The sequence below is a fragment of the Ochotona princeps genome, chromosome 24, assembly GCF_030435755.1.
Source record: "Ochotona princeps isolate mOchPri1 chromosome 24, mOchPri1.hap1, whole genome shotgun sequence".
In the NCBI taxonomy this organism is placed as follows: Eukaryota; Metazoa; Chordata; class Mammalia; order Lagomorpha; family Ochotonidae; genus Ochotona; species Ochotona princeps.
In genome coordinates, this window is record NC_080855.1 from 36116754 (window position 1) to 36128223 (window position 11470).

General features: G+C 43.6%; 1 protein-coding gene and 1 pseudogene across 1 annotated transcript in view; one reads left to right on the forward strand and one right to left on the reverse strand.

The window, feature by feature from the left end:
- Positions 1-6643, reverse strand: part of LOC131483194 (cytochrome P450 3A6-like) — a 64457-nt gene extending 57814 nt beyond the window's left edge. The window contains exon 1 of the mRNA XM_058680549.1: positions 6582-6643. Within this exon, the coding sequence (XP_058536532.1) occupies positions 6582-6643 (62 nt within the window). The remainder of the gene's footprint in view (positions 1-6581) is intronic.
- Positions 6644-7968: 1325 nt separating this feature from the next.
- On the forward strand, positions 7969-10747 carry LOC131483177 (ras-related protein Rab-6A-like; annotated as a pseudogene).
- The last annotated feature ends 723 nt before the right edge of the window (positions 10748-11470 follow it).

Consider the following 11470-nt stretch of genomic DNA (forward strand, 5'->3'; position numbering starts at 1 on the left):
TCTGGACAATGAGATGCTGGACTCTATGCTTGGTATAGGCTTGTAACAAAAGAATCCTGACTGAATTTGAACTGTAACACTTCAACAAGGTGGAAGAATCCACCATGGGGGTGGGGGGATGCACGGGTACAGGGGAATCCCAGAGCCTATGAAACTGTGTCACATAATGCAATGTAATTAATTTTAAAAAGTAAAAAAAATAAATAGGTGATTTATTTATTTTATTGGAAAGGCAGATATACAGAGAGGAGGAGAGACAGTGAGGAAGGTCTTCCAATGCTTCACTCCCCAAGTGACCACAACAGCCAATGCTGTGCCGATCCAAAGCCAGGAAACAGGAAACTCCTCCAGGTCTCCCATGTGGGTGCAGAGTTCCATGGTTTTGGGCCGTCCTCAACTGCTTTCCCAGGCCACAAGCAGAGAGTTGGACGGGAAGTGAAGCTGCTGGGATTAGAGCTGGTGCCCATATGGGATCAAGGTGCATTCAAGGTGAGGACCTTAAACTCTATGCTATTATGCCAGGGCCAATGTAAGTATTTTCTTAAGACAATCTAGCTGATCTGAACTTGGGAATACATGACTATGCATATCTTCCCTTAACTAACATTCAAGGATTCATACCCAAGCCATGCCTTCTATCATGAAAACCACAATTACAACTGCTGATACTCACCTTGTAAACAACACCAGGCACATTCACTCTTTTCAAGATGTTCAGTCACAAAGCACCAATTTTCTTTCTTCTGCCTTTCAACCATTTCTGAACCAAAACCATGGAGACCAATGCACTTCAGGCCATACATACCTGTAACCTGGTTTTACTGTCATATATAGACTCCAATATTTGAGGTCCTGGATCCTTGTTAATGCTCACTACAGTGACACTGAGATAGCAGACCAGAGGAAGAGAAGCAGAAGAAGTGGAAACTACTTTAAGGCTGAAGCTGTAAAATCCACATGGATGGCCACATGGTGGGAAATTTAGCAAGTGTTACCAAAGTATAAACTTTTTACAAATGATTTCACATATACAGCCACTCTATTAGCAACAAGTCTTCCACTCTTCTTCACAGTAACAGGTGCATACATTATGGAATACATATGACATGTTTTATATGATGTGAGTTATGATCTAATAGCCTCTTGAGATATTAGTCTTTAGGGCAGGATAGGGTACCAAACTGTCAACTCAGTAGATCTTTTGGGATTTCACAAAACTGAAAAACTGTATGAACACACATGCATTTGATTGCCAGACACCCCAAGCTATTACAATAGGGCATTGCGATCCCTCCAGTAGGACAAGTATTGAAAGTAAGACAACAGGTACCAAATTCTGCAGGGCTGAAGCGCTTTGCTTATTCCCACTCCATTGCATGCTTTATTATTGCCACAATGGCCAATAAATTAATTTTTTTCTACTATGTTCCAGTGCCAGCATTCTATTAAAACATTAGTTCAAGTCTTGGCTTCTCCACTTCCAGTCCAGTTCTATATAATGTGTTTGGAAAAGCAAAGTCATCCAAGTACTTGGGCCCCTGCAACACAAATAGGACACTCAGAAAAGTTCTGGCTTCTGGCGTCAGATCAGCTGTTGAGGCTACTTGTTGAAGCAACAAACAGATGGAAAATCTTTTTCTCATTGAATTCACTCTCTCTGTAATCCTTCATTATTTATGTATAATAAACCTTTTTATTATACATAAAATGTATATAATATATGCATATAATAAACCTCTAATCTTTCTGTCACATAACCTCTCAAATGAAATTGAGAAAATAATTTATTCTGCCACCAGCTCTGTATGGTGACACTATGTCATTCATAAGTTCAGGAGACAGCACAGTTGAGTAGAAGTTTAATCATGAGCCTCTGGAGCCGGCATCCCATATGGGAGCAGTTCATGTAAAGCTTCACTAGTTCAGATCCACCTTTCTGCATGTGACTTGGAAAAGTGGAGGATTTTCAAGTTCTTGCAACCTGCATCAGTATGGGAGACCTACAAGAAGCTCCAGGATCCAGGCTTCAAAACAGCTCAGCTTCAGTCACTATGACCATTTGGGAATGAAAAAGCAGGTGCTAGGAAGCCCTGTACCTCCTTAAAACTGTTGGCTCTGCCTTATAAATAAAAATGAATCTTAAAAAAAGAATAGTAGGTTTACACTAGACAACATAAAATTATAGTGTAGGTTGGGGAATCCTTGGCTTTCTATTGTCAAAAAAAGAAGCAAAAAACAAAACAAACAAACAAGCAAACAAAAAAATAATACTATGTAAACAAAGCAAAACTCTGATATCAGAAAGTTAAGCATTTACCACAAGAATTCCTAAACCTTATTTCAAGTGTCAAGATTTGCAGCTTTTATTTTCACTTCAGTAAGATTCAGCAGTCCCCACAGACGTTTACAAGAAGTAGAGATCAAAGTGACATGAATTATGCCTCTCCCATACTCAATCCTGTTCCTCAACTGCTCTGTGAGACAAGGAATCTTACCATAAAATCCAATTCCTCTCTTGGATGTCCTAGATGGCTTTTAGTCATGCTCTTGTGTGAGAACTGTTTAGGTAGGGGAACACTTGAAAATGGATCCCAACTCTATGCTACTGCATAGGTTGCCTTGTACCTAGGCAAGTGTTACACTACTGAGGAAAAAAAGTATAAGTAGCTTGCACAGATTTGGGCCTGGCTAATGCCAAATCTGCATTACCTATACCGGCATGCCAGGAAAGTTTCTGATTTTTTTTTTTCATGATTAGTGAAGAATACAGAGGATTCCCAGCAGGCATGCATCACTCTAGTTTCTATATGGCAGGCAGCATTGTGGCTGGCCTGGGAAAGAGGAACTGCTGAGTGCATTTTGACAAGGAAGGGATGACTTCTGGGGTCTTCCACCCTCCAGACCACTGAACTTGCAGGTAGGTGAGGGAACCAATATAGAGTGGTTTAGGAGTGGGGAAAACAGTAGGGCACTTCTGCATAAGGCCAAGGCACTGACACACATGGGGGATTCAGGCTGGGTTAAATGACTTTGTCCACCACCTGCTGGCACTCCCAAAAGCTGTGGCTGGGGAATATGACTGGCTAGGCTAGGTCACAGTGCCCATCTGCTTGTAGTGCAGGAGTTACTACGCATCTGGCTCAACTACAGAACACAGCAGAATGCAAGGAAATCAGATCTGGGGATAGATTCCATAGGGAACATATGGGCTCACCTCTGTGGGACTACAGCACCTGCAGCTTGGGGGCAGTGAAGGGCCAAGTCAGGCTGGACCACATAAATCATCTGAAAGGAATCTAAATGACTCTTGTGGGAGCTGGGACTGGGAGATGCTACAAAAAGCCATTCTGCATCACTTACCAGTACATGGAGGGCCAGCACTAAGAGCAGATGATGGCAAGTAGGGCACACATAAGATCTGGAGCTGGGAGCTGGCCTGGGAGTGGAACTTAGGGAATGTTCCTTTTCAACTGCAGATCCCACTTGGGAGCACAGGTGTCAGGGTTGAGGGCAGGCCAGGTCAGGCAAGTCTGCAGCATTTGTCAACATTTGTGTCTGCCTATATCTGGGGAGAGGTCAGGCTGGGCCAGGCCACAGATCCTGCTGCAACACACAGGAGCCAGTACAGAGTATGGGTCATCCAGCTGGGCTGGCTACAACACCTGCCTGTGGGAGCTGAGACCATGGAGGGGCCATGCCTGGCTGAATTGAAGCACCCACAATCTTCGCTAACACAGAAGATCCAGGCCTAGTAGGGTAACTCTCAGGACTACTCATCTGGATTGTAACTCTCAGTGGTAAACATGGCAACCAGGGCTGTGGGTGGACCATGCTGGGCAAGGCCTCATTATCCATCAACATGTACTGACTGGGTTTGGGCATTCTGAACTGGGCTACACTCCATCAGTCATTGATCCTCAGGAGAGACAGAATGGGTATGGGACAGGCAGAGCTAGGCTACAGCACCTGCTGCGTCACATGAAAGCTTGGTTTGGGAGTGGACCAGGCTGCATTAGGCTGTAGTACCCACTACTATGAACCAGAATGGATTCAGGTCCGTTGAGTTAAGCCAAAGTGCCCACTAGTGAGAGCCAGGACTGAGTCTAACCATGCCAGTCTGGGTAGCAACACCTGCCAACATATGAAAGAACTATTGCTAAGAGCAGGCCTGGCAGGGTAACATGGGAAACATCCATGCTGGGCACAGATCCTGCTGGTGAGCACAAGATCTGGTGCTAGAAACAGGCTAGACCAGGATGGGCTGAAGCACAGATTGGCATACATGTGAGCCTGGACAGTGGGTGGCAAGACAGGGTGCAAGCCAAGCTAGGTTGGACTGCAATACCTGCCAGCTCACATGAAGGCTGAGTATGGGCTAGGTTGCTACACTGTCAGTGGGATCTTGGACTGGGGATCGGCAGGCTGAGCCAGGTTGTAGCACTTGCTGGTGAATGCTGAAATTTGGGGCAGGCCATTTCAGACTGGACTACAGCACCTGATGGCACACAAAATTCCAGGGTCTGGGAGCAAGTCCAGTGGGGAAATTCAGGGCCTCCCTTGCTTACCTGCTGCCTCAGCTGGAGAGTGTGAGAACTGGGACTATGGGTGAGCCCATCTGGAATTGGGCTGGGCAGAGTTGGACTGCTACACAAGCTAACATGTGCCTGTACTGTTTATGAGTTGTGTTAGGCTGAACTGCAAAACCTTCTGGATGGCATATGATTCGGTGCTGTGAACATCCCTGGCTTAGGAACTATGGGCACTCACCTGCTAGGCTATATCTATTGCTGGTGAGCACAAGAACCAGGGCTGAAAGTGGGCCAGGCTGGACAAGACAGTGGTGACACTTGGCAGCATGTCAGGGCTGGGTCTTTAAGTGAGGCAGGCTGAACTAAGCCACTGCATCCACAGGTGTTCATGACAACCAGATATGTTGTGGACTGAGCAGGGCTAGGCTGCAGCAGAAGATGGCAAAAATCAGGGCTGGGAGCTGTCCTTGTTGGGGTCTTTGGGGGAACTGATCAAGCAGTTGCATGCACTGCTCTATGTGTTGGTTGCAATAAGCGACATAGCACACCTGACCTTCACTGAAAGTCAAGAATCAAGAATGAGTTACTCCAAGTGAGGTTTCTTAGAGGTCTCCAAAGAAACTACTAGATTCAGAAGCAGGCCTCAAGGAAAATCACAGGATATATGGTGCAAATTTGGGGAGCATGTGTTGTGACTGGGCTGCTTCAGTTGTTGATGCCTGTATGGTTGACAACATGTCCAGATGCATGCCTGTGTCATGACAGTAAGTTGCTCTAGGCCAGTAGTGGATATCAAATGACTCATCTGAGCATGGCAAACAGAACGGGTTGGACAATTCTGGCCAAGCATTGCGACATGTTCCTAGGTTTGTGGATTGAATAGGTGGACCTTGTCAACCATCAGACCTTGGACAGAATTTCCACTGGAGTAAAGAAAGCAACAATTTCTCAAAAGTATCAAAACTACAGAAATAACATCCTTGAGACATTCTTCCCAAATATGGTTCTCTAAGGCATCATCAAAAGACTGATCCCCATTCCTAACATCTCAGGTAGTGACATCAAGGAATAAAACCTGCTGTTCACTCCACTGCAGACTAAGAAAAAAACAAACAAACAAACAAACAAACAACACTGAAGCATATGTCACACACACATTCCTCCATTCCTCAGTCTCTCACCCTAAGCAGAACTCAAATAAATGGACATGGATCCCTCTCAATGTTGAACACTATTAAAAGGAAAATTTAAAAAATGAAAAAGAAAATATAAATTTGATTTGGTGGTGTTCTGGTTTCTTGAGGCTTACTTGGAGAGGAATATCAGAGGGAAAATAAATGTGTATACTAAATGCCAATTTCACAGGAACCATGAGAAAAAGGGAAAGAAAGCTGTGGGGTTACTGGCATGTATGCCCTTCTCTGGAAATCACCATTCACCTAGTGCAAGGCTGAGGATTCAATTCATAGGAGAGAGCTGAGAGGAGGTGAGTTCTGGGGTGGGAGCACTGAGGAGCAGAACAGATTCTGAGCCTCCACTGAAGTCTGAGGCACTAGATTGCTTGGTGTCTAGGATGTCTGTGCAGCGGAAAGGAGAAACAAAAAAGCCAACCAAACACACAGGGAATGATTTTCCACACTCCTCCAGCACTGATGCAGACTCGGAAGGCAAAGCTACTCCAAATCAGTGCAAGTAAACCTCTTCTTTCCTCAGAATCTCTGGAGTGTAGGCCCTGGCTAAGGATCTCATTGCACTTGGCAGCCATGTTTTTATAACCTATCTCAATTGAATTCTAACTAGACAGCATGGGTCAAACTGAGAGTCAATCAGCATCTTTTCTCAGAAACAGATGTCATTAAGCATTCCTACAAACAGAGATGGGGAACTGGATACATTAGCTGTCTCACTGAAATCAGTAATTACCTTTTTATTGCTCTCACTCAGCTTTTGGACAAATTCCTCTCTTATCATCAAAATAGACAAATGCAATGTAAGCCTCATTACCGTTCCAGATGCAAGACTACAGGAGAAATCAGATGGACAGCTACTCACAAATACAGGAGCACCAGGCTTGTAACCACCAGAACCCAGGTTTCTAAGGAAAAGTCTGACATCAGGTCCGTTGCCACTCACTACTGCAGCTCTCTCCTCTGAGTGTTCTCTGCAGCTGTGTGTGCTGCTCTTTGCTGGTCTGTACGTGCACAGCTACCCTGCCCTGTAAGCTGTGATCCAGTCAAGGTGACTGGAATATTTATGTACTGAGAAATTAGGTGTGGCTAGAACTGCAAGAGTAGATGATTTACTTTTGCCCTGCTTGCCATCCGGGCTCGCTCCAATTTGGCAGTTGGCAAAGAATCTTAGAAACCCCTTGGTTATCTCTTAGTCTCATATTCTGTGTGAAATAAATGTTAAAAAAATAAATGCTATTGATTTGCTAGTTACATCAGAAACACAAGTGAAACTATGATAGCAAATCTACTCAAACTACCACTGTCTCTACAGCTTCCCACATTTAAATAATCTGAAATTCACACAAGCAACCTACACCAAGAAGCTTCCTCTGACTAGAATGACCCTCTGCCAAGAGATAGTAGACCCTCTGCTACTCCTCCCTCAAATCCCAAAGCACACAGAAACCCTACTGGTAGCATCTTTCTTCACCAAACTCCTCTAACACACCAAGCACTCTCTCCTCCAGGTATCATCAGTCCCATACATTCATTTGTGTCACTGTCCTTATTGCCCTCCAGCATCACCATCAGCTCCACCTGTGCTTTCATTATCACATCACAAGCAGCTCAAAGCCATGCCCTGGTTCTCAGTCTCTGTTATACCTCTAGTGTCTAGCACAGTGGGTGTCATCAGGTTGGTTGAGTCAGGTAATATTGCTAGACCCTTTATAACCATTCTCAGTGACCCTGTGGAGAACATTGCATCTTTGTGGATTATTACCACAGCAAGAGAAGCTATCATTACTGGACATGGTGGGTGATCCACTAGGATTCTGTTGCCAAAGAGTTCCTGAATTGTGGACCAGATGGAACCTTTGCTGCCTTTGGGCTACATTAATTCAGGCTGTGTTCTGTGCACTCAGAGCCCAGCAATAGATTAATTAGATTTCATTCACTTTGATTCTCTATCTACAGGAAGATCATGTACCCCGAGAATGGGTGTGAAGTAAAAACACAAGAGAACAGGCCAAATATCCACATGGATCTCTACCACCTTGGCCATCAAGGTTGTGGTAGATGTCACCTTAGGTAGCATAGACTACACCCAGAGTTTTAAAAAGACAACTCTGTATTTCTTCTTTGGGACTAAAGGGATAGAAAAACATACCATCTAACTTTCTAGTCAGTAGGAGGCATATTTAATGAATAGTTTCCATACCTTAATCTGGTATGGAAACCAGCCCACAAAGGCTGGGAGAAGGCATAGGATGTCCCTTTTGTCCTCCTTGCACTGCTCTGAAGCTATTGAGCAGAAGTCAAGTAGGACTTTATCATTAGTGCACATGTCTAGCTCCTCCTGCAATGTCTCTATAATATTAGACAACTCTTGCGCCTCTCCACAGCACTGCATGGCTTACAAAATATCTCACACCTTTCTTAATCAATCCTCATGGCAGCCCTAGGAGATAAGCAGTAGTGATAATGTGCTGGTTCCCACCTTTGCGGGAAGTCATGCAATTGTGTCAGATGACATGGGTGTGAAATGAGCATTGCTCTTCAGTTAGCAAGGCTATGAGGGGTTCTTGGCTGCGTGGCAAGACCCGGAAGAATGTGTCTGGTCACCTCATTACTGCCTCACACCATTGTATGGATACTCAATCACCCCTCTGATATTTCATTGAATTCTCCTGAGGCTGGTGTTGTTGTTTTTCTGCAAATTTGAAATGATTCTTGTAACTGCTATAACACCTGAAACTGATCAATCAGATTATGGTAAAAGCGTCTTTAACAACTTAAGTCAATGATACTCAGCTAAAAGCATACAATAATGTAATTGAGCCACAATGTTCCCCAACATCTTGTTACGTGCCAATCTTTGGCCTGGAGCTTGCCGTAATATAAGGATTGTTTTCCTCAAGCAATGTCTTGATGATATCTTGGAACAGATGGCAATAACTGAGGTACAAAGAGTTTGTTTATTTTCAGGTTTCAACTGTTACTACACATGAAATGACACATTTTGCCTTCTCACCACGGAAAGCACAAAGCATATGGTGCATCTTATAAAGGGAGACAAATGTGAAACTTCAAAGAACAATGGTTTAAAAGTTGAAACTTATATTTGTACTTATATATAGGGGAAGAAAACAGTTTAAAAAGATAAAAAGATGTTGCTTATAAAAACCTTCTATTCATAGCAAGGCTTAGTTGCCCTGATCCTTTCCACTGCCGTTTAACAACAACAACAAAAAAAGCAAAACAAAAACAAAAAGCAATTGAACCAGTACTAGGTCAGGTGATTAAAAATTTAATAAAGAATTTGTGATATACATCTTTATAAATTCCTTTCATTTATGAGCTTTCTTTTTAATTTAGTATTTTTGATATTTTAAGTAATATTAGTTTAGGTTTAGTGAAAATTGATTTTGGATATAAGCAAACCACCTGTCACTAAATAACCGCATGTGCTGCGAACCGTGGACTCTCTGGCTTCAGCTGGATGGCTGCAGGTTTAAATGAGTAATAGCTTACTGAAAATATTTTCCCTGAAGCAATACAATAATGATGGTTTTAGGGTTATTTTTGTAATCGTTCTTTTATAATGAAGTAAAAATGAAACAATGGAATATTGTGCAAAAGCTCATGATGATTTGTGTGTAAGTCATGGAGGGAACTTTCTTGAGTTGTCCAATATGAGCATCATGTCGTAGCAGTCCAAGTCGCCACCTCTTCTTGTCTTTTAGCTAATCCATGCATCCTTTGCAAGCTCTGAAGTCAGCTGGAGATGGTCTCTGGCACACTTTGTCATTGTGGAATCAAACAAATAGAAGAGAGACTTTCCCAAGCAGTTAAAACAAGAAGCCATAGAGACACATGCATGCCATCCGCCAAAGAGGTAGCAAGCTAACACCCAGGCTGCTCTGTGTGGTGCCAGAGGCTTGTACACTGGGAATTCTGGCCTGTGGCCTGTGGCAATGGTGGAAGTAGGCAGCTCTGGGAGCTAAGAGCTCTGTGTGAGAGGTCCCAGACAAATCTGAGGATGCCACTTCACCACCCTCAGCCTCTCCCCGTTGGGCTCCATGCTGGGTGCTGAGGCAGGGAAAGGAACTCGCCTTGGGCACCATGAGAGCAGCCTTAGCTTTTTCAACACTGTCCTCCACCTCCGCAAGTCATGGGCCTCCCTCAATGTTAGTAGGCGAATCTGCAGGGGAGCAGTGGAGGCTGCTGCCCTTCAGCCTTGCTCCTACCTAGGGTTTGCACCCACTGTTGCGTTGGAACTCCACTTTTTCTCTATTTCTCTATTTCTTTCTTTCTTGCTTGCCTGCTTGCTTTCTCTTCATGGTTTGCTGGTGGGAGCAGGTATCAGTAAGGGAAGACTTCTGGCACAAGACAGCATCAGCTCCTCTGGCTCCGTCATATCTACAAGAGGACACTTCTGGATTCTGCTGAGGAAATTCAAATTGGTGTCCTGGGGGAGTAGAACATTGGGAAGACATTCTTGATCACCAGATTCATGCATGACATTTTAGACATAATATATCAGGCAATAACTGGCATTGTTTTTTCTTTCTTTTTTTTTTACATCAGAAACAATGTATTTGGAGGATAGAAAAGCCAGGCTAATGTGTGGAATGCTGTGGGTCAGGCACATGTTCATAGCCTCATTCCCAGTGACATCCTTGATTCTTTTGCAGGTACAGTAGTTCACAATATTACAAATGTTAATGGCTTCCAGCAAACTCCAAAATGGGTTGATAATATCAGAACAGAAAGAGGAAATGATGATATCATCATGCTAGCACAAATTAAAACAGATCTTGTTGACAAGAAGCAACAAGAGGAGGGAAAGAGGAAAGCCAATGAGCTAAATGCCATGTTTATTGAAACTAGTGAGAAAGCAAAACAAATGTAAAGAAGCTCTTCTGACTTGTGGCAACAGCTTTGCCTAGAATAGAAAGCACACAGGACAGAATGAGGAAAGATATGATTGACATAAACCTGGAAAAGCCTCAGGACCAGCCAGTCAGCAAATGCTGTTCCTGCTAATGCCGGCCACACCTTCACTTTACCCTGCTCCCAAAGCCCACCAATTTGTCCCACTTTCTCTCATTGGCTGCAATGTGAATATTGGTTTGACCCTCTCTGCTTCAGTAATAACATATGACAGCTCCTCATTGCTACCTGTCTCATGGAGATGATATCTTAGCATCACAGTTACTAAAGTCAGTGTCTTTATTATTTGTATTTTACAAAAAGACAAAAGGTTCAGCATAGTCCAGTGAAAAATTAGATACCTTTTCTTATTTTTTTTCCTTTTTTAATATGATCATGTACTACAAAGCCATGGAAAGTTCAGCAGTAGCATCAGTATGGCTTGTTTAAGAAGCAATATGCTCGGGCTTGGCAGCGTGGCCTAGTGGCTAAGGTCCTCGCCTTGATCCCATATGGCCGCTGGTTCTAATCCCGGCAGCTCTACTTCCTCTCTGTCTCTCCTCCTCTCAGTATATCTGACTTTGTAATAAGAATAAAATAAATCTTTAAAAAAAAAAAAAAAGAAGCAATATGCTCACAGCAGCACTTGGCCTACCTCCTTGAGCTCTTCATGCTTTCCTCACCTTTACTTAGTCATCCCAGCCTGGCCTTATGAAGGCCATCCTCTGGTCAACCTCCAGATAGGGCATGCACTGTGTAATGTCCCTCCTTTGCTTCAGTCCCTGCAATAGCTCACAACACCCACAGTTATATTTTGAATGCATTCAGCATTGCAAG